The sequence below is a fragment of the Mus musculus genome, chromosome 10, assembly GCF_000001635.26.
Source record: "Mus musculus strain C57BL/6J chromosome 10, GRCm38.p6 C57BL/6J".
In the NCBI taxonomy this organism is placed as follows: Eukaryota; Metazoa; Chordata; class Mammalia; order Rodentia; family Muridae; genus Mus; species Mus musculus.
Window position 1 is genome coordinate 79,820,982 of NC_000076.6, and position 22,438 is coordinate 79,843,419.

General features: G+C 50.7%; 1 protein-coding gene across 7 annotated transcripts; it reads left to right on the forward strand.

The window, feature by feature from the left end:
* The first annotated feature begins 37 nt into the window (after positions 1-37).
* Positions 38-9,471, forward strand: Misp (mitotic spindle positioning). Of its 7 annotated transcripts, none has more exons than XM_006514328.1 (6): positions 38-112; positions 1,554-1,759; positions 4,715-6,453; positions 6,897-7,030; positions 8,412-8,450; positions 9,030-9,471. In XM_006514328.1, the coding sequence occupies exons 3-6, from the start codon at positions 4,770-4,772 to the stop codon at positions 9,117-9,119; spliced, it is 1,947 nt and encodes a 648-aa protein (XP_006514391.1). In that variant the 5' UTR covers positions 38-112; positions 1,554-1,759; positions 4,715-4,769; the 3' UTR covers positions 9,120-9,471. The 7 variants fall into 7 exon arrangements, with proteins under 7 accessions (XP_006514391.1, XP_006514393.1, XP_006514392.1 ...); XM_006514330.1 differs by having other exon boundaries at positions 1,554-1,754; XM_006514329.1 differs by having other exon boundaries at positions 1,554-1,705.
* Positions 9,472-22,438: the final 12,967 nt, after the last annotated feature.

Sequence of the window (22,438 nt, forward strand, 5' to 3'; positions counted from 1 at the left end):
TGGTGGAGCCATAAAAAGGCTGGGTCCTGTAGAGCACAGGAGAAACTTCTCCCCTGCGGCTGCTGCAGCCCTCACTGGGCATTTTCGCCAGGACTCTGCGGCACCTGGTCAGGTAAGCGACAGCTGTGGCCAGCCACCCCCACGGGCCTCGGTCTCCACATCTTCCACACCCATGTCCTTGGGCTGTGATGTTGAGAGTAGAGAGGTCCTCACAGATAGCCCACAAGTTCTGAGCCAGGTTCTGCATAGTAGAGGAGTACCCCCCTTTTTTTTCATGTTTTTTTTTTTTGGAGAATTTTTTTTCCTTTGGCCTCAGTTGCCCTATCTGTATAAAATAGATGTCTAGGAGTCCTGTGTTCCCAACACACTGGGTATTCCAGACTTGAGTAAAAGGCCTATAACCAAGCTGACCTCAAACTCTTTAAGTAATCCTCCTGCATTAGTTTCCTGAGTACTGAGATGTCAGGTGTGTGGGCTCAATCAGAGGCCCTTTCAGGACTCAGTTTCCCCATGAAAGGTGGTTGGTATGGTGGAGTACCTACGATGTACGGAGGGAGGTGCTAATTCAAATCCATCCGACCTGTGGGACTGGATATGCACTGCACTTCAATGCCCACTTCTGCTAAATAGGGATGAAGGGGCCCAAGGGGGCTTTGGGAAAACTGCTGTCTCAACCCTGGCTTTGACTGTCTCCTCGATGGTAGGTGATGGGCACCACATCTGTCAAGGGCCCCTGGAGTCCAGCTGGGGGACCACGGACTGGAGGGAAGAAGGGAAGACAAGAGATTCAGAGGGACCTCACAAGCCCGCCCACGGGAGGCCAGGAACCCCAGCACTATGCCCAGGCCCCACACACAGGCCGTGGGCTGCCAGAGGGGTATGGTGGGGTCTGACCTGTTCGGTCCGTGTTCCTGGGCGTTTTACATGATTACCTTTGAGTTTTTGAGAGAGGTCTCACTCTGTAGCCAAAGTTGACCTCAAACGAATAGCAATCCCACTGCCTCAGCCTCCTGAGTACTGGGGTGTAGGCCTCTTTCTCTGTACCTGGCTTCGCGCTGGGTGTTTCTGAAGGCGTCATCGTTTCATATGAAATTTTCTGTGAATGTGACAGGGAGAATTCCCATTTCCTGGATGAGTAAGGGAGGGTCAGAGGGTTGGGGAGGAACCAGCCGGAAGCCCCACAGACCCCCTTCTAGAGAGCAGCAATTCGAGACCCAGGCCCTGAGTTTCCTAATCCTGCCGTGGTATCTGCTAGTCTGGAAACATCGTGCACATCTGTCCTTCAGCCTGCCTGGATCAAATAGGGCATTGATCGAAAGAAGAGACAGAGATTCAAAGGGGTCCCACAAGCTAGCCCAGGCTTGGGATTCAGTCTCCTCGTTCCGCAGGGATGCACCCCGCCTCAGTCAGCAGGACTTGGGAAGGTGGGAAGCCGGGAAACCAGGCAGAGGCTCAGTTCCGGCTTTGTAGGGCCAAGGCCTGCAGCGGGCACGGTGCCCGCCCTCGTCAGCCTGAGTATCGTTTTTCTGTCTTCTCTGGACTTTGTTTCCCAGGTCCGGGTGGGGACTGAGAGGAGGGGCCCACCTGCTCCTGGGTGGGGCCTCTGTCCCCTTAGCAACATGTGGCCGGGGCGGAGCCCGGGGGCCTTTCCTGCAGAGGACAGAGCCTGAGGCTGGGAGGTGGCCTGGGCACCTGGAGCTGGCAGGTGAGGCGGGGGACGCTGGGAGTCCCGGAAGCTGGGAGTCTGGAGCCGGGTAAGGTGAGGCACGTGCAGAAGGAGAAGGGGTCTGTTTGTGGTGTGCCTACTGGCAGGGTTGGTAGGCCTCCAGGGGGCCACAGGAATCCCTTTCCTCGTCTGTATTTCGCCACTCTTGGCCCCGGCTGGGCCCCCCCCCCCCCGTTGTCCCCCTGGATATCAGAGCCTGCTCTGTCATCCACTAACCCAAAAGAAAACCTGAGCCTGCTGTGGATAAGGCTTCCATTCGTACCTAAATGCCAGAACACCAAAACCTAGTTCACTGAGAAAGAGGCTGGAACCAAAGACCCTGGGCTGGTCTGTGAGGCCCCATGGATTCAGGGCCTGATTTGAAGAAACCAGCGGTGCCATGCCTGGCTGTTCAGGCTTGGGCTTGTCCAGGGTCCAGGGTCAGAGATAAGCCTTGACAGGTTTCTCCAGGGCCAGCTATGTAGGCAACAAAGAGGCCCTAAGGGACAGGAGAGAGGACACCTAAGGGCGCCATCCTACTAGGTGGTGGCCCTCACCAAGGAGCCTTTGCCCCGCGGGTAGGAGGAAGCAGGTGCACCCACGGGGACCATAAACCCAGTTTCAATAGGGAGTCACAGTTCCAGGGTGCGGCTGGGTGGGGCAGGCTGCCTGGAGCCTTCCCTAGTGGTAACTGGGAAGAAATGGGCTTTGGAAACCACCACCCCCATCATCTCTGTGAACTAGCTTCAATTGTCTGTGCCCAAGTTCCTTCAGGGCAGAGACAAAATTGGCCTCTTGTCCCTGGTTCTCACGAACCCTGAAAAGGACATTAATGTTTGAGGTGATTGATCGACCCAGGACTAACAAACGACCCTTGTCGGGAGATGGAGGCCTTGAAGGGACCCTTTGTAGCCCACAGGGCTTCTTCGGACTGGCTGGTAGGAGACCTTGAGACCCCTGCTGGATTTGGAGTGTCAGATCTACAGCCAGTGGGAAGCATCTATAGAATGCTTGCTGTATGACCAGGCTCCTAGAGCTGAGTTAGGTTTTATCGTTGTTTTCGTTATTATTGTTTTTGGTTTTTGGAGTCAGGGTCTCCCTATGTAGCCATGGCTGGCCTAGAACTCACAGATATCCTCCTGCCTCTGCATCCCACTGGGGCAAAAAGAGTGGGCCATTATATCCAGCAGAAGTCAGTTTTATAGATCCTTGGCAAGGTTGTCTTGCCAGCGGAGCCCATATCAGAGAGGGGCCCAGTGGCCTTGAATTCCGACCCAGAACTCCACCCTCTGACCTGAATCACAGGAGAAGAATGGGAACCCCACCTATGGAGGGGAGACACCCTTTCTCCAGAGGTCATGTCTGACTGTTGGACAACAAGGGCCATAAAATACTGCATATGTATCAGTCAGCCAGGAAACATGGGTGCATAGCAGCTCTGGGCCGGCGGATGGGAGTCAGCTGGAAGGCCAGTGACTGAGCACCCAGGAACAGCAGGGTTCAATGAGCCAGTCTTGACTAATACTTGCTGTATATCTTAGGACTGCCTATCCACACAGAATGAAATCCTCCCAATTTCAGAAGAGCTGTGGAAGGGAAAAGGGATTACCCTCCACAACACTGCTAGGAGTGCTGGGAAAGCCCAGCCACTTAACATACTCTGCTTCAAAATACAAAGAGGAATGGATAGGGGACAGGGCTCAAGGGTGGAGACCCGCCTAGAATCCCTTGGTGGGGAGCTGGGGTTGCATGCTTGCTGAGATTGGTGACTCTCTGGACTGCAGAATCGGTTGTTTCCTTGAGCACTATCTGAGTGGGGCTCCAGAACTGCCCTTCAGAGTCAGGAGACTGAAGAAACAAAAGTGAAAGGAAATGCGAGTGTCTGGGAAGGAGCTGCGGGAAATGTTGAGTTCCAGATAACAAGTCAGTGTGTCATCTATGGCTCTGAGCCCCGCCTAGGACCAGGGACAAGGTCCAAGGCACTCCCAGCTCTTGGCTTTATGGAGCTGAGGCAGGTGCTGTTGAGATGGGGCCAGGTGCTGTCTGAAGCAGAGAACCAAGGTGTGAGAACTGGGAGACAAGCTTTGCTACACGTTCTGAGCCTCAGTTTCCCCACTCGGCATCATCCATTGCCAAGAACCAGAGCCCAATGACTGTCTGTGAAGGTCAGGTGCAAAGACCTGGGAGTTAGTGTGAGGAACAGGGCTGTGCCCTGGAGAGGGGGAAGGGCCCTGGTGGGACCCCTACAGTCTCAGGTGTAAGGCTGACCTTGATTGGCATTGCTGAAGAGAGGGTAAGGGCTGCCAGGATGAAGCAGGGACAGGCGCTCAGCCTGCAGGAGATGAGTTGGGGGCTGTGTCTGCAAGTCAGAGGGTAGGTAGCTGGGTGTGATGGCGATTGCCTGTTACCCCAGCAGTGGGGTGGCTGAGGGAGGAGGATTGGTACAGCCTGGGCTACAGAGTGAGAGCATGTCTCAGAAGGAAGGAAAGAAAGACAGGAGGGATAGATAGAAAGAAAGGAGGGAAGGAAGGAAGGAAGGAAGGAAGGAAGGAAGGAAGGAAGGAAGGAAGGAAGGAAGGAAGGAAGGAAGGGAGAAAATAATAAAGAAATTAAATAAGAAAATAGAGCCGGGTGTGGTGGTGCACGCCTTTAATCCCAGCACTTGGGAGGCAGAGGCAGGCAGATCTCTGAGTTCGAGGCCAGCCTGGTCTACAGAATGAGTTCCAGGACAGCCAGGGCTACACAGAGAAACCCTGTCTCGAAAAACCAAAAAAAAAAAAAAAAAAAAAAAAAAAAAAAAACCAAAAAAAAAAACAGAAGTTTGTTGTGTGATCTGCAGTCAGGTATAGTTGGATCCAGGAGCTTTGATGTTTTTGGAAGATTCCATGTTGGGTTTGGGATTGATGTCAAGAAGCCTTGCTTGTCCCCAGGGCTCCTGCAGCTCCTGCAGCCCCCTGACAATGTCCCTGTCCCCAGGTGGCCTGACACGGTCTCTTTCTCCTCCTTAAGTGAGCCTGGAGGCCTCCAACCCACAGAAGGAAGGTCACACACAAGACCCTTTGAGATGGATCGAGTGACCAGATACCCCATCTTCAGCAACCCCCGCTCAGCACGTGTCACCAGCTTGGTACTGGATGAAGATACCAGCTACACCGTTGAGCTAGTGGGCGTGGGGCCTGAGGCTGGTTGGAGCCAGGGTGATCTGCAGGCCTGGTCCACTGAGTACCAGACCAGACCAGATGTAAAGAGAACAAACGTGTCTTCCAACAGACGCGTCTTCCTTGGCCAGCAGTCCCCGAGGTCACTGTACTTGGAAGATGAGGATGAGGAGATAAAGTCTTATCACCTGGACGACAGCAGTGACACCCTCTGCAGGCAGCGGAGGGAGCTGGAGGCTGAGCGCTGGGCAGTCATCCAGAGCCAGGCAGTCAGGAAAGGTGGCACAGTGGCCACACTCCAGGCTGCATCAGACCATGGGGACCTCAGGATTGCCAGACAACCTCAGTCCACAGTCACAGAGGAGATCTTGGTGGACACGGAGCAAATTGATTTCCTGGCTGCTCGACAGCAATTCCTGAGCTTAGAAAAGGCAAACACAAACCCGGTCCCCTGCGGCCTCACAGCCAGGGAGACCTTCCCACGAACCCCACCAGGCATCAACCAAGCCCCCAAGGCTTCCACTGGGCCCCACCTAGCCAATGGCTATACCACTGCCGTCACGTCACCAATGAAGGAAGTGACCCTGGAGAAGTCTTTCCATGTTTCCCCAGCTAGATCCATCCATATAGTCAATGATCCTGGCAGTCAGACCCAGGCAGAATCCCCTGAGACCCCCAAAGAGACGCCCATCGAGAGAGAGATCAGGCTGGCCCAGGAGCGAGAGGCAGAGCTGAGGGAGCAGAGAGGGCTTGGGCGAGCTGCCGGGCATCAAGAGCTGGTACAGATCCCCAGCAGGCCACTGCTCAGCAAGATGAGCTTGACAGAGACACCTCCACGAAGAGACAGGGGCCGCCCATCCCTCTATGTGCAAAGGGACATGGTGCAAGAGACACAGCGGGAAGAAGATCATCGACGAGAGGGGCTGCAGGTGGGCAGGGCATCCACACCTGACTGGCCTTCCCAGGACCCTCAGCCTGGGCTCCAGAGAAGCCTGAGCTCCGATTGCATCCTCAGCCCAGATGCCCGAGCCACAGACCCGGCTCCAGAGGCAAGGAAAGTCAACCGGATCCCACTGGATGCCTACCAGCCATATCTAGGCCCTGGGACCCCTAAACTAGAATTCTCAGCCTTTGGAGTATACAGCAAGCCAAGTGGTGTCTCCACCGAAGACACCAAAGCCACAGTCTTCCAGAAGGCCACGGAGTCTCCAAGGCATGTCTCAGAATCCTCCGGCAGATCGCTGAGCTCAAAGCAAGAGTGGTCCAAGCCTCCTGGAAAAGCTACCAACGTGGGTGTGGTGAGATTAGGGAATTTCCACCTGCGTCCACTGCGATTCAAGGTCCCAGATGTCCCCCAGGGGACTGAGACCCCCCATACCTGGGGCTGGGAAGTGGCTGGAGGCCCCATATTGAGGCTACAAAAGTCACAGTCATCTGACCTGCTGGAGAGGGAAATGGAGAGTGTCCTGCGGAGGGAGCGGGAGGTGGCTGAAGAGCGGAGGAATGCTTTCTTCCCAGAGGTGTTCTCCCCAGTGCCAGCCGAGGATGAGAGCCATGAGCAAGACTCCCGGAGTTCCTCCCGGGCATCTGGTGAGCGAGGATTCGGAGGGAGGGTGGCTATGCTGTCCCGAGGGCCCCAGGGTTGGAGAAGGAGAAGGGGAAGGGGCAAACACCCATTTCTCCCAGAGAGTAGATTTTGGAAAGAAAAACACCAACTTTGCCTTAGAGTTTTTGAATGTCCTGTTATTGGGCGCATAGGATTTTGCTCTATAGCTCTGAATGTTCTGTTATTGGATTAGAAATCTGCAAGTCTTTGTCCTCGGGAACGATTGCCCCTCTTTCTAATGGCATATTCTCCATCACTTGGTGATATTTTTTGGCCCATAGTCTACAGTCTTTCCTGAGTGGCTGTTTTAGTCAGTCTGTCAAGAGTTGCCTGTCAGCCTGTCTGTTCCCCTGTCTCCATAAGCCCTCCAGACTCTTGCCCAGAGACCTCAAGTTTCCAATGCCACCTCCTTTTGCCCCCACCGCAGGCATCACTGGCAGCTATTCAGTGTCAGAATCACCACTCTTCACCCCCGTCCACCTGAATTCGGGGCTGGTGTGGAAGGTGGAGGCCCCTGAGGACAGTGCTCCCCCAGGGCAGAAGACTAGGAAGGAGATGTGGGTGAGTTGGGTCGACTGAGGTATAATTGGTTGCTACCCATGGGGTCAGGCAAGGCCATTACACTGACTGGGTGTCTTATCATCTCTGCTGAGAGAGAGAGAGGACACACCAGCAGGAGACATTGTCCTTATTTGTGGGGTCACCCTCAGGGTCAAAAGAGGAAGACTGATGAAGAAAGAAAGAAACAGATACTGACTGGTCATTATCATTTTGGGTTTTTTTTTGTTTTTTTTTTTTTGAGATAAAATTTCACTATGTAGCCCTGGCTGTCCTGGTACTCATTCTGTAAACCAGGCTAGTCTTGAACTTACAAAGATCCACCTACCTCTGCCTCCCGAGTGCTAGGGTTAATGATGTACACCACTAACCCAGGTCTACCAGATTTTTTTAAGTGTGCGTGTAAGAGAGAGAGAGGCGGGGGGGAGAGAGAGAGAGAGAGAGAGAATGAATGAGAATGTGCCATTATGCATGTATGAAGATCATATAACCACCTTGGGCCTTGGTTCTCAGCTTCCTTCTTTGAGATAGTCCTTCTGCTCGCCAGTGTCTGCAGCAGGCTCATTGGCCCACCACTTGTGGGCACTCTCTTGTCTCAGTCTTCCACCCCTACAGAACAATGGACTCACAGACACAGACACACTCTGTCACTCTCCTTCTCACACTGATTCCAAAGGTTTGAACTCAGGTCCCCACACTCGCAAGGCAAGCATCTTAGGTCCTGAATCATCTCCTGGGGCCCCATAGTCATGGTACGAGCCCCACCCCAGCACTGGGCTGTACAGAAGTCACACCTTCCGCATCTTTGGGTTCACACATCCCCAGGGCCCCTGAACTCACAAACTAGCCTGATTTCAAGTGTAGTGACCCAGACCATGCTGGGAGAGTCCAGGGACCCCTCAGAAAATAACACACATCCCAGCCTAGCCTCCCAATCACAGCCTGACACCGTGATGACTCTGAATGACCCAGATCCAAGTGCAGGCGAGCGAGAGCTCCATACCCTTTGTCTCCTCCTCTGATAACCATGAGTGTTCTGCGGATGGAGCCATCTCTGTGTGCTAGGGCCAGTGTTGGCCACAAGAGATGCTTGGTACACATCTTGGTACAGATGCCTGCAGTCCTCACTGCGTTACACTAAGACTGTGACGGGCACTGTCAGCCAGAGGTTCCAACAAGTGGAATGCCAGCTCAGTGTGGCAAATAGCCTTGAGTTTGGTGAACATGAGACTCTGGGAAGGTGCCGCCAGCGGGGGTGGGGGGTGGGGGGTTGGTCTCGTCTCATCTGTCACTGCAGTGTGATTCAGCTATGTAAGGACTTTCAGGTGGGTTCTGGGGCTGGGCAGGAAGGATAAGCACTGATTTTCTTTTTTTTTCCACTCAGTATGCAGGTATCAACCCCTCAGACAGTGTCAACTCAGAGGTAAGTGAGCCCCAGAGGGAAAGGACTTGAGTCTGTCCCTTCTTGGCCATACCCCGACCATAGCACTGGTCACTGAAGGCCTTTCACTGGGATGTAGGACTGCACTAGCTATTTGCTCTGTTGGTAGAGTCATCCTGGGGTAGATTGTGCTATCATCTGCTTATGATGCCTACCATGGGCACAGATTATGGCAAAAATGTCTGTATGAGGCTTTTTTACTGGAAGACAAAGCTTTCAATAGATTGAGCCACAGTAAGAGCCCTATTATTATTGTTGTTGTTGTTGTTGTTATTGTTATTATTCCTGGCTGGCCACGTGGAACTTGCTAAGTAAACTAAGCTGGCCTCCAACTCGCAGTCTTCCTGCCTCAGCCTCCCGAGTGCTGAGATTATAGCTGTAACCTTTTCTGGGCTGAAGCTGGGCACAATTTTTTTTGCTGTGGAGCTTAGCAGAAGTTAGCAGTTTCATACTGTTAAGAGGAGAAGGGAGGTTCCCACCTCAGCTCTGCACATTGGTGATGGGGAGCCAGCTGGGGGTGGTCCATCTCTTCATGGGGACCCCATGCCTCCTTGTATACAGGTCCTGGGAGCCACAAGGGTAAAGCGGCACAAGAATCTCTTGGCGGAACGCTGGGAAGCACACATCTATGCCAGCGAGGATGAAAACTGAGACTGGAAGCAGGGGGCCATTCTCCTGCCTCACTGCAGTCCTGTGGAGGCCGCTAGACCTGCCCCCAGTCTCTGCTGTCCCTATTTAAACATACAGCCCAGGCTGATGTTTGTGGCCTGCAGTTGATTTGGTTTTCCCTGGGGTGGGCGAGTGATTCGTGCTTAGGGGTGGTTCTCAGCTAAGGCTGAAATGATAATCCACCGATCCCCCTCACATCCCTCAGCCCTCCGCACAGCCCAGAGCTTGGATCTGTCACTGCAGAAAGAAGGCTCTGTTTGGGGACCTGCCATTCCACTCTTGCCAACCCCAAACGTATGCCTGTTGCTATGAAATAAACCTGTCCTGAACTGCCTGCCTGGAGCAGAGGATGTGTCGCAGGCAGCCCCCGCCCTCTGTCTGGCCCATTCATCTTGATGACTTCGGCCCTTAGGTCCTGGGACCTCGTATGTGGAGAGCTAGGCACACAGGGTTGGGAGGCTACTGTAGTGCAGGTGGCAGGGATGTGTTGTTGGACAGAGAAGGGGGGCTTGGGCAAGATGACAGGGTGGATACCAACAGCTGCTAAAGACACCGAGCCTTGGCCAAGTCCCCTCTGCAGTGGGCAACCTGTGTACCTGTCCCAGGTGGCAACGGGTGAATAATGAGGGTGGGCCTCCTTCCCCAAGGCCTGCTAGGAGCAGCTGGAGACAGTTAACTCTGTCAGTCCCTCTGGGTCACTGAGCCTTGCTACAGGTAGCTGTCTATGGCAGATATTTGGAGATATATATATTTAAGGTTCCCACATGAACGCCTTTAACCCCGGCACTCAGGAGGCAGAGGCAGGTGGATCTCTGTGAGTTTGTTTGAGGCTAGCCTGGTCTACAGATAGGACAGCACTTTACCCACTGCCTGAGATGGTCTCAGTGGGTAAGGGTAGGCTGGGAGTGGTGAGAGGGTGGGACACCTTACAGCCTGGGCAAGGAGGTCTTTGTCCTGGAAATTCTGACCTGGAGAAGGAAAAGCCTTCCCACAGGAACAGTGTCTAGAGGCTGTGGCCTCTTCCGCCCTCTCCTGATTCAGCGGCCTCTCCTAGTCTCTTTGCCTCTCTGACTCTCCTGCCTCCTTCTGGCCACCCTTTGGAGACCTTGAACCAAGAATGCCCCAGGATGGTCCCCAAGTCAGGATCTTCAGTTTGAGCCCATCTGCAGGGTTCCTTCTACCGCAGAAGGTCATATGGCCCCAGCAGCCAAGGCTTCTGTGGTGGGAACTCTGGAGCCTTCTGCCTGACTTTGCTAGGGTGTCAATCAACAACTGCTTTCTCTTAAGACTGTCTGAGAGGGGCACAGTGGGTAAAGTGCTTGATACACAAGTGTGGGGACCTATATGTGGATACCCAGAACCTGGGTAAATACCAGATGGGCATGTCAACTCACGGAGGGTAAGCTGGCAGGGTACACGACTCAGGACTGGGAGCCTTGGGACCTTGCCTCAGTATACAAGGTGGCCTGCCATCATCGAGGAAGACGTCTGGCTTCCACATGTACCTGCACACACATGTCACCCACACACATGAGAAGCATGCATGCACACACACACACACACACACACACACACAGGTGCACACACTGGTGCACAGAAAACAGCTCTCCCTAGATCATGTGCCCCTGCACAGGGCACTTGGCCAAGCCTGTGGTGTTGGCTCCACATATGGCTGGTGTTTCCTTAAAAGCCTCTCATTGGGGCTGGAGAGAGATGGCTCAGCAGTTAAGAGCACTGACTGCTCTTCCAGAGGGCCTGAGTTCAATTCCTAGTACCTGCATAGTGGCTCACAACCATCTGCAATAGCATCTCTCTTCCAGAGAAAGAGAAGGGGAAAAAAAGCGTCATACTGGCACATGCACTCAGGAAGCAAAGGTAAGCAGATGTTTCGGAGTTTGAGGCCAGCCTGATCTACAGCTAGTCCCAGGACAGCCAGGGCTACAGAGAAACCCTGACTCACAAAAACAAAACAAACAAACAATCTTTTACAAACATTCTCCCTCTACCCTGGTGCCACTTTCTGTCTGGAGGAGTCGCAAGCCTGGTTCAGGCCACAGCTTCTTCACCCTCAGAGACTACAGAGCTGGCTCCCTGCCATGCTGTAGCCCAGGGGAGGCTGTGCCCCCAGCCCACATCCTCTCTCTCTGCCACTGGTCTCTCACTTCTGTCTCCCAGTCTCTTTCTACATCTCTACCTCAATTTCCACCCTGGCCCTGGGACATCATCTCTCTTCTCTTGTGCCTGTGGCTTGGACCTGAACCTGCCTCCACCTATCCAGGGTCTTTGGGCCAGGATCAACATCTGTAGGCATACATTTTTTGCAGCCTATTTTAATAAACATGTAACCTCTCCTCTAGCCCACCACCCAGCAGGGGTAGTGGAAGAGAAGCGTTATTAGGCTATGGGGGAAGTGAACCTGTTTAGCTGTAGTTCTTTGGGGCGAGCTCGACCTTCTTTGGCAGCAGTCCAGGCCTTTCGGCAGGCCGACACCACCTATGAACCAGCAGCTGAAGAAACCTCAAGGCTCACCAACTAGCCTGAGGCCACTGAAGGGGCAAGATGTCACAGGAACCTCATGAGCAGTTCTTTGACAAGTTTCTCTCAATGGCAGCGTTACCACAAGCAGAGACCCCCAAAACACTATGTAAGGTGAACCAATACATGCATGTTTTTATCAAAGAGGTAGAGCAAACCAAACCAAAGCTCGGTGCTTGTCTCTCAGTGTCTGTGGGGTCAGATTTATACTCCTCCATCAAGAGTCCTCTCATAGATTCAAATCGACCGCTCTGGGGTGTGGGGAGGCAAGTGGCCTGTCAGTCTGAGGTGAACCACCCTCAGATCTCGGTAGCCAGGGCTGAGGGAAGTACAGCTGCCTGGGAAACTGGCACTCTCTGCCACAGTCTATAGGCGGATAAAGCGCAAGGCACTTCCTCAAGCATACCTTCAAGCAGAAGAAGCCATGTCCCCTAGACCAGACGTGCTGTGACCTTTGACCTGTGATGTTTGAATTGCCAATGCTTTGTACATCGATTGGCAGAAGAGTCCGGGACAAATGCTTGAGAAAGTCAATCTGGAGCTATCAAAAAGGATCGTGTGCTGGGCGGTGGCGGTGCACGCCTTTAATCCCAGCACTCGGGAGGCAGAGGCAGGCAGATTTCTGAGTTCGAGGCCTGCCTGGTCTTCAGAGTGAGTTCCAGGACAGCCAGGGCTACACAGAGAAACCCTGTCTCAAAAAAAAAAAAAAAAAAAGGATCATGTATGCACTGTCATGTACTGGCTGCACAAAGGCAGTTCTGATTCTGAGGAGGAGCAAAGGCCAGGTCTCAACAAGTGCTTAAGCATTATATGATGTGTTAGCTTAGGGCGGGCGTAACAGATCATAAAAACACTTTGTATGTATCAGTTTATGTTGTGGTCCTTTCACATGTCTGCTCCAGAAAGCATCCTTTCCCCTGTGTCTTCTTCAGGAAAACTTTCTTCCACGTGTCTGCTTTAGCAGACTTTCACCGTGTGCCCCAGCAAACCATCATTTGACATAACTGATTTTCCAAAGAAACTAGAAGTCTCCACTTCAAACATCAGCATGGCAGGTGTCTGACCCCACCCTGTTGCCATTTATAACTGAGGCTTCTCCCAGGCTTAAGGCTCTACAAGACGACCACAACCCAGCCTCTCTGGGAAGACTGAGCACAACAGGAAACAGGCCTTGGGTTCCCTCTGCGACAAGCTTAGGTCTTGGGGCTGAGACTGGAGTATTTTCTCATCTCCAGTTATGTGTAGACTGCGTGTGACATATCATATCTACTAACAGCAGGAAAGTCCACTGACACCAAGGAAACTCCTCCCATGGTTGTCACAGACTAGCCTCAGGAGAAGCCTTCACTGTGGGAAGTGTGTCCCAACCGAGGTGGGCTTGGGGATCAGAGAGGTTGTGTACTTTTGTTAGTGTCACAGAACCAATCGGTGGCTGGACCCCTGAGAACCAAAGTTGGGTGTGGGAACAGCCAAAGGTCTTTTTAAAAGAAGATAACTCAACCAAAACAACTCAAACTGGCTTTGGTGACACTAGAATGTATTGGTTCTTGTTTGTCTGTTTGCTTGCTTGCTTGCTTGCTTGCTTGCTTGCTTGGCTTTGGTCTTTCAAGGCAGGGTCTGCTTTAGTTAGGGTTTCCACTGCTGTGAAGAGACACCATGACCAAGGCAACTCTTATAAAGGCAAACATTTAATTCGGGCTGACTCACAATTGTAGTGGTTAGGCCCATTACCATCATCTGCCTGCAGCAGACATGATGCAGGAGAAGAAGCGGAGGGTTCTACATCTTGATCCGAAGGCAGCAGACTGCTTCTGAAGGTTGCCAAGAAGAGGGTCTCTTCTGCACTGGGCGGAGCTTGATCTCAAAGCCCAACCCTACATTGACACACCTACCCTAACAAGGCCACAGGTCCTACTAGTGCCACTCCCCATGGGCCATGAATTCACAGAGAGCCATCTGTCTCTACCTCCCCAAGCGCTGGAATTAAAGGTGAGCACCACCACCTCTTAGAGGTAACCAAAAAGTTAACTGCAGCTTCAGGCTAAGCTGGAAAGAGCCTTCCCACCTCTTCCTCCCTATCTGAAAGCTCAGGCTGAGCCCAGGACACAATCCCAGTTCTGCCTCTCTTTCACCTAGTCTCAGTTTCTTCTTCTGAACGAAAGAGTGACTCTGTTAGCAACACTCCACCCACCCCACCCTACCCCAGCATGTATCGCCGAGGCTACCCTGCACAGGGGAACACAGCAGAGCAGAATTAATGACATGTCTCTGGAGCAGGGTTAAGTCAAAACCTCCCAGTTAGAAGCAGCATTTGAACTGCGCCACCAGAGGGAGCCAAAACACCAGCCCCAGACGATGCTGCTGGGCAGCGGAAGAGCTGACTGTTGGGGTGGGGATGGGAGTAGGGTCCCCACTGTAGCTACTAAAAGGTTTTCCCTCCAAACCCCAAGGATGAGGAACAGTTGTGGCAGGTTCCTGGAACAGCCCTGGGCTGAGAGGGCAGCAGGAATGTTGGCCACTCAGCACAAAGCTGGTGTGAATTCCAGGGATGTCTCCTGCACAGCGTTTAACGTTCTGACCTAGGAGGGATTCATGCAGGGTAGATGTGTTTGGATCTATTAAATTTTATTCACTTTTGTTATGGGATGGTGTGAGGTCAAATGGTATGGGATGTGGAGGTCAGAGGATACCTTTGTGGACTCGGCTCTCTGCCTCCACCTTGACATAGGTTCTGTTTCTGTTTTTGAAGACAGGGTTTCTCTGTGTAGCCCTGGCTGTCCTGGAACTTACTCTGTAGACCAGGCTGGCCTCGAACTCAGAAATCTGCCTGCCTCTGCCTCCCAAGTGCTGGGATTAAAGGCGTGCGCCATTAACATATGCCTGATAACTTCTAAGGGTAGGACTCAGGTCCGGCTTGCTCAGCTAGCTTGCCAGCCTGGACTTTGCTTGTCTGGACTTCTTTTTCTCATGTTGGGAATTAAAGCCACAGCCTCCTGCACACTATCCAAGAACTCTGACACAGCTATAAACATAGATTTTAATTTGTATTTTATTTATTTTAAGATTTTAAGATATTTTTATGTCTATGGGTGTTTTGTTTGCATGTATACCTGTTCATCACATGTGTGACTGGTGCCAGGGGTGAGAAGAGGGTATTGGCTTTGAGCTGCCATGTGGCTCTTAGGAATAGAACCCATTTTCTATTTTTTGTTTTGTTTGGAGGGGAGATCGAGACAGGGTTTCTCTGCATAACCCTGGCTATCCTGGAACTCGCTCTGTAGACCAGGCTGGCCTTGAACTCAGAAATCCTCCTGCTTCTGCCTGCCAACTGCAGGCAAGAAAGCCATGGGCCACCACAACCCCAGCAACTATAAAAATTTTAAGTCAGACACAATGACACACATCTCTAAAGTCAAACCTCAAGAGGTTGGAAGATTGAAGCGAATTCATGACCAGCCTTGGCTGCACAGGGAGATATATAGAGAGACGATGCATATAAAGGGTGGAGCTCAGTGAGCTGAGCTCTCATCTAATGTGGAGGAGGCCTTAGACTCCACACCCAGCACCATAAGCTATGTCAGCTAGTCACACAGGAGCTGAGAGTTCTACATCTTAATCCAAAGGCAGCAGAAGGGACCGTCTTCCAAAGGCAGCCAGGAGGAAGGTCTCTTCTGCACTAGGCAGGGTTTGAGCATTAAGAGACCCCAAAACCCACCCCTGCCGGGCGTGGTGGCACATGCCTTTAATCCCAGCACTCGGGAGGCAGAGGCAGGTGGATCTCAGAGTTCGAGGCCAGCCTGGTCTACAGAGTGAGTTCCAGGACAGCCAGGGCTACACAGAGAAACCCTGTCTAGAAAAAAAAATGTGGGGCTGGGGGCTGGCAAGATGGCTCAGCAGTTAAGGGCACTGACTGCTCTTCTAGAGGTCATGAGTTTAAATCCCAGCAACCACATGATGGCTCCATGCCCTCTTCTGGTGTGTCTGAAGACAGCCACAGTGTACTTATATTTAATAAATAAATAAATAAATAAATAAATAAATAAATAAATAAATAAATAAATCGATCTTCTTTTAAAATGTGGGGCTGGAGGAGGGACATTACATAATCCTCCACCCCCTAACCATCCCCCACCATCTCCACCATCCCCCCCTACCCCCCCACCCCCCACCCCCCCACCATCCTCCATCTTTTCCACTAACCTCCCATCTCTCTTTCTTCTCTCGTGGTCCCCAGGTCTGTTCTGGTTTCCACCTATGTGTTCCAAGCAGTAGAAAGAGCATCCTACAGCAACATGTGACAATCTCTCCTCTCTCATCCCACCTTATGAATGTCAAAAGTTAAATCCTCTCCATAAAGGCTCAGATGTTAAGAGAACGTATTGCTCTTAAATGGGACCCAAGATCGATTCCCACTCAGCAGTGCACATCCATTTATAACTCCAGTTCCTGGGGTCTGGTGCCCTCTTCTGGCCTCTGTGGTAACTACACACACACACACACATACACACTGTACACTCATACATGCAGGCTAACACTCATGCATATAAGATACAAAGAAATAAAAATTTTAAAGATTGAAATAATAAATTCTCGCAGTAGCCCAGAGCCCCATCCTGTTGTTCTTCTCTCCCTCTCTTCTGCTGCCTGGGTTTTCTTCCCACATGCCTGGCATGATGGTACCATTTGAATCTGGAGTGGCTGTGCTTCCTGCCTGGATCCTACACAGGGACAGAGGCTTTCAGGTTCCCACAGTATTGTAGATTTGGGGACCACCCCTTGTGAGGATGGAAACCATGGCTATGTCAGCCCTTTGCTCTTGGTCATCCACAGTTTTTTCTCTTGAGACAGGGTCTCACAGACACTAGGCTAAGCTGGCTTTGAACTAACTCCATAGCCCAGGATGGTCCCACTCTCCTATCCCTTGCTCCTTAGAGCTGAGGCTGCCGTGTGATGGGCAGGGGCCACTTTGTCCTTTCTCTGAGAACAGTTATACCATTGATTTTGTGGAAGGTTTTGTATATTTTGCACATGAGTTCTCTGTTGACCACACTCTGCCAAGTGTCTTCTCCCCAAGTGTCATTTGCAACTTGTTTAAAATAAAACAGTCACTTTTTTAAAAGATTTTCTTATTTATTATATGTAAGTACACAGTTGCTCTCTTCAGACACACCAGAAGAGGGCATCAGATCTCATTACGTAGGGATGGTGATGAGCCACCATGTGGCTGCTGGGATTTGAACTCAGGACCTCTGGAAGCGCAGTCAGTGCTCTTAACCACTGAGCCATCTCTCCAGCCCCCAGTAAGTGTTTTAACTGGAAATAAAATGCAGATGCAAAGGCTGAGTGAGTCATGGGTGGGAATTGACCACCAACTGCGGAATCAACTTCACACAGACAACAAAAGAAATTCTGCTCTGTCCACTGAGGAAGAGGCTGATACTCAGATGCCCTCTGGCACAGCAGCACTGGAGCCGAAGTTAGACGCCTGCTCTCTGTACAATGGTCCTTGGTTTAGTGACCACACAGTCAGGATGATTCTGGAAGGTTCAGCCCTTGAGCCATATTTGGACCTTTCTGAGGAAGTCTGCTTGTCTGGCATGAAACCCATAATTGCAAGTCCCCAAGTCCCCTTTCCTGCCAGGAAGTGGCCCTCTCTGTGCTGTCCATTCTGGTCGGCAGCCTCAACAGGCCAGTGGCTTGCATGGAATAAGGCTGCTATCCCTACTCTTGCAGTGTGACAGCTTTGGGCCAGGGACCCTGGGTGATCTGAGGTCATTTCTAAGCAGTTTGTAGTAAATGCAGTGGGCAGTCCACAAGCCAGAACCGGTTTCAGTGTTGTGTACTTTGTGGTGGGTGTGGTGAATAACCCTCATCCCAGTATTCAGGAGACTGAGGTAGGAGAATTGTCCTGAGTTCAAGACCAGTCTGGGGTACATTACTTCCAGTCTCAAGAAAGAAAATCATTCCTAGCTCATTCAGGAGGCAGAGGCAAGCAGATCTCTGTGAGTTTAAGGTCAGCCTGGCTTACAAACCAAGGGCCAGGCCAGCCAGAGCTACACAGAGAGAAGATAGATAGATAGATAGATAGATAGATAGATAAATAGATAGATAGATAGATAGATAGATAGATAGATAGATAGATAGATAGATAGATAGAGAGAAAGGAAGAAAGAAAGAAAGAAAGAAAGGAAGGAAGAAAGAAAAAAATAGATAGGTTGGGCAGTGGTGGCATGTGACTTTAACCCCAGCAGAGGGGTGGATTTCTGTGAGTTTGAGGGTAAGCTACTCTACAGAGCAAGTTCCAAGACAGCCAGGGCTACACAGAGAAACCTTGTCTAGAAAATAAGTAAATAAATAAACAAACAAACGGAATAGAGAAACGTCCCATGGGTTAAGGACTCTGGCTGCTTCTCCAGAGGACTCCATTTGATGTCTAGCACCCATGTAGTAGCTTACCACTGTATTTAACTCCAGTTCTAGGGAATCCAACACCTTCTGACCTCTACACACACCAAGCATGAGCACGGTACACAAACATATGTGCAGGCAAAACACCCAAACAAATAAAAAAGAAGAAATAAGGGGCTGGCGAGATGGCTCAGTGGTTAAGAGCGCCAACTGCTCATCTGAAGGTCCTGAGTTCAAATCCCAGCAACCATATGGTGGCTCACAACCATCCGTAACAAAATCTGATGCCCTCTTCTGGAGTATCTGAGGACAGCTGTACTTACATATAATAAATAAATAAATCTAAAAAGAAGAATAAGAGGAGGAAGAGGAAGAGGAGGAGGAGGAGGAGGAGGAGGAGAAATAAAATTTTAAATAAGTAAATAAATAGGATTTAAAAAAAAGATTTATTAGCTGGGCGTGGTGGCACACGCCTTTAATCCCAGCATTTGGGAGGCAGAGGCAGGTGGATTTCTGAGTTTGAGGCCATCCTGGTCTACAGAATGAGTTCCAGGACAGCCAGGGCTATACAGAGAAACTCTGTCTCGAAAGAAAAAAAAAGATTTATTTGTTTATTATATGTAAATACACTGTAGCTGTCTTCAGACACACCAGAAGAGGGCATCAGATCTCATTACAGATGGTTGTGAGCCACCATGTGGTTGCTAGGATTTGAACTCAGGACCTATGGAAGAGCAGTCAGTGCTCTTAACTGCTGAGCCATCTCTCCAGCCCATAAATAGGATTGAAAAAAGAAAAAAGAAAAAAAGAAATAAACCATGGAATGAAGTTAGGTTCCCTTTTAGTCTCTCTATCTTTTGTTTTTGGCTTTTTTTGTTTTTGTTTTTGTTTTTCGAGACAGGGTTTTTCTGTATAGCCCTGGCTGTCCTGGAACTCACTCTGTAGACCAGGCTGGCCTCGAACTCAGAAATCTGCCTGCCTCTGCCTCCCAAATGCTAGGACTAAAGGCGTGGGCCACCACCACCCGGCACATCTCTCTATCTTTTGAGTCAAGCTTCCACTGTGTCGCCCAGTAGGGCCTCAAATTCCTGATGCTCCCGCCTGGCTATGGCTTGGCTACCAGGAGTGACCCACTGGGTTCCATCTCCTGCACCACACAAACAGAACTTGGTGGCACGTGACCATCATCTCAGCAATCAGGAAATAGAGGCAGAAGGACCAGGTCATCTTCAGCTACATGTCCAGTTTGAGCTAGCCTTGGCTACATGAGACCATGTTCAAAAAGGCAAAAATCAATGCAGGCAGCAGGCACCCTGCATAGCCCTTCCTTGCCCTGTAGTCCTTCAAGCTTGGCAATGTCTAAGGAGCCACTAGGGCATCACCAGAGACAGATGGGAGATCACATCTAAACCTCCAAACTCAGAAAATTGGGCCAAAGACATCCCTAGCAGGTTTTTCCAGCCCTCAGAGGCAGTAACGTGCACCTGAATTGCTTGAACTTGCTGGAATTTCTTCCATGGTACAGCAAGCAGACTCATGGCTGTGTGGGACGTAGACAGGAGGAGTGTAAAGGGGGACAGGGATGTTGAGGGATATGCTAGTGTTTGGATACTGGGTTCCAGCCCAGCCTGTAGGTGGCAGGAACCCCTTCTTCCTACCTTGATGCTCTCTGGTGGTATAGCCCCTGCCTAGAACCCACACAGCGAAGGGCTGGAGGTGTGACCACAAGGATCCTAAGGACCCTCCCTGCCTAGAATCCTCCAGTTAGAGCCCTGTGTGTGCTCAGGGGTGGAGCCCTGCCTAGAACCCCGCAGTGAGAGGCTGGGAGCAGACTCAGTCCTTAGCTCGACTCTAGCCAAGTACGCAGCTCGGGGTTTATGATAATATATGGAAGAGTGGAAGAAAATCACCCGCTGTGGAAGTCTGAGGAAGTGGGAGGGACTTTGCCGCGGAATGTCTGTGCCCACGCCTGGGCTGTAGTGGTAGTCTAACTCCTCACACCCCATCCCCCAGGCTCCTTCCAAGTCCAGACAGAGAAAGGAATTCCTGGCTGAGTCTAATTTAAAACAAACAAATAAACAATGTTTGCAGGGAGGAGAATGAGAGGAATGCGGGCGGGGCTCTTCCCTGCGGGAGAACCGGAGAACTGGGGCCTCGGACTGCAAGAACAGAGGTCACCACGACCCCAGCAAACTCCCACCCCATCTCTGCAAAGAGCTGGAAAGCACTGTTAAGCCCACCCCGACCGGCCTTCCAGGGTTATTCTGTTGTTTTATGGCCTTTTTGCTCCGCTGGCTGCAAATTGGGGGAGGGGAGAAAAAAAAAAAAAAAAAAAAAACACGGGAGGCGGGGTAACGACAGATTCCGGATCCCTGGTCCCGGAAACCTTTGTTTCTTAAGGCTGGGCAGCTGCTCCTCAGAGACAGTTAGGGCTCTGGACTTGGAGCACCGGTCAGTGTTTTTACTTCAAGGAAAGCTCTAACCTAGAGCAAGAGCCCAAAATTTCTCAGGTAGTTTGAAAAACAGTGAGGTGGTTTTGTGTGTGTGTGTGTGTGTGTGTGTGTGTGTGTGTGTGTGTGTTTCTTTCTGAGGTGGTTGTGTGTGTGTGTGTGTGTGTGTGTGTGTGTGTGTGTGTGTGTGTGTGTGTGTTTCTTTCTTAGTACTTGGTAAGCTGAAGCAGGAGGATTGCGGCAATTTTAATGACAACTGGGCTACATGAGACCTTGATTGTCTCCAAACATTGTTGGTGCCCACCTGTCATGCCAGCATTCAGGAGGTGGAGGCAGGCGGATCAAATGCAAAAGACTATCCTGGGCTATGTGAGACCCTGTCTCAAACCCTCTTTCTCAGATTAAAAAAAAATATATATATATATATATATATATATATATATATATATATATATATATATATATATATATATATATTCATATTCCAAGGTTGAGAGCACGCCTTGGTGGTGAGGCCCTAATATCAAATTCCCAGTGCTGAACAATAAAATGAAGTGTTACTCAGCCCTTTCCTGATGCATCTCTGAATTCCACACACTATCTGAAATCCACAAAAAATACCATCTTAGAGGCCCAGGTTTGCAGGTAACAGGAAAGCTACCCCATGCTTGTTTTTCTAGCAGGGAATTATTTTATCTGGATTTAGAAAGCAGCCTGCTCAGAGTATAGAGCAGTGAGGGAAGCCCTGTGGGCCTGTCTGATTCTAGAATTCTCCAGGATAAAGTCTGGGAACTTTAACCCTGTTGGAACCACAGGGAAGTTGGGGAAGCAGGCAGAATGAGTCTCGGCAAGGATCTCTCTTTAATATTTCTATTTTATGTGTGTGAGTGTCTTCCCTGCATGCATGCCTGTGCACCTCCTGCATACTGGTAACCACAGAGTCCAGGATCCCTTGAGACTTACAGACTGCTGTGAGCCACTACATTAGTGCAGAACATCACCCTGGGTCTGTCAGAGGAGCAGTCAGTGCTCACTGCCCATGAGTCACCTCATCAGCCTCAGCATCTGTTCAAAACCAAGGAAGCGACAGCAATAGGTTATGCTGTTTGGGAGTCACTTGGACTACCAAGACTGACCCCTGGGAAGGCCATGTCGGTGCCTGGGGTTTGTTAGCCTATGGCTCTCATTGGGAGCATTGCCAACCTAAGGGGTTTACTTAATATAGGATAAATATATATGTATTGTGTATAATTTTAGGTACATATAAAGTAATGTGATTCATTGAGGCTTTATCCAACACCCTTGGGGTTATCTGTTCCTCCTCCCTCCGCCTTGACCTCCCTTCGTCCTCCCTAGGTGGAGCCCTCTCCTCATTTTGTTTCCCACGTTATGTCATCCGAATCATACTATTCCCACCACAAGCCCCTCCCCCTCCCTTTTACACGTTCCCGGCTTCTGTACTACAGTCTACATACAACGGAAGATTGGAATATTTGAGCCTCCAGTAAGAGAGTACATTGGATGTTTGTCTTTCTGGGTCTGCGCTCCCGTGCTCAATGCCATCTTTTGGAGTTCTAGTCACTGAACCTACAAGTGTCATGATTGTTTTTCCCGACAGATGAATAATATCCCACAGTATATATAGACAACATTTTTCAGTATCTATTTATTGGTTGAAGAGCATTTGGGTTGTTTCTGATGGGTTCTTTTTCCACTGCCAGTGAAGTGAGCCAATTTACACCAGATTAGATTATATTAAAGGCAGGCTTATTGGAGCTGTCCCCAGGTGAGTTCCCTGGCCTCACTGAGGTCAGTGCAGTTGCCATGGGGAAAGGGGGAGGGAGAGAAAAAGAAGAAAAAGAAGAGAGCAAGAGACCAAAATGTCTGGATTCTGTAGAGAGGAGCCTC

Bases quoted from the DNA above. Each gene is read 5' to 3' on its own strand.
- Misp (XM_006514328.1), top strand. From the start codon at position 4,770: ATGGATCGAGTGACCAGATACCCCATCTTCAGCAACCCCCGCTCAGCA. The intron at 6,454-6,896 runs GTGAGCGAGGAT...CCCCCACCGCAG, and splicing joins GAGTTCCTCCCGGGCATCTG to GCATCACTGGCAGCTATTCA. The intron at 7,031-8,411 runs GTGAGTTGGGTC...TTTTCCACTCAG, and splicing joins AGACTAGGAAGGAGATGTGG to TATGCAGGTATCAACCCCTC.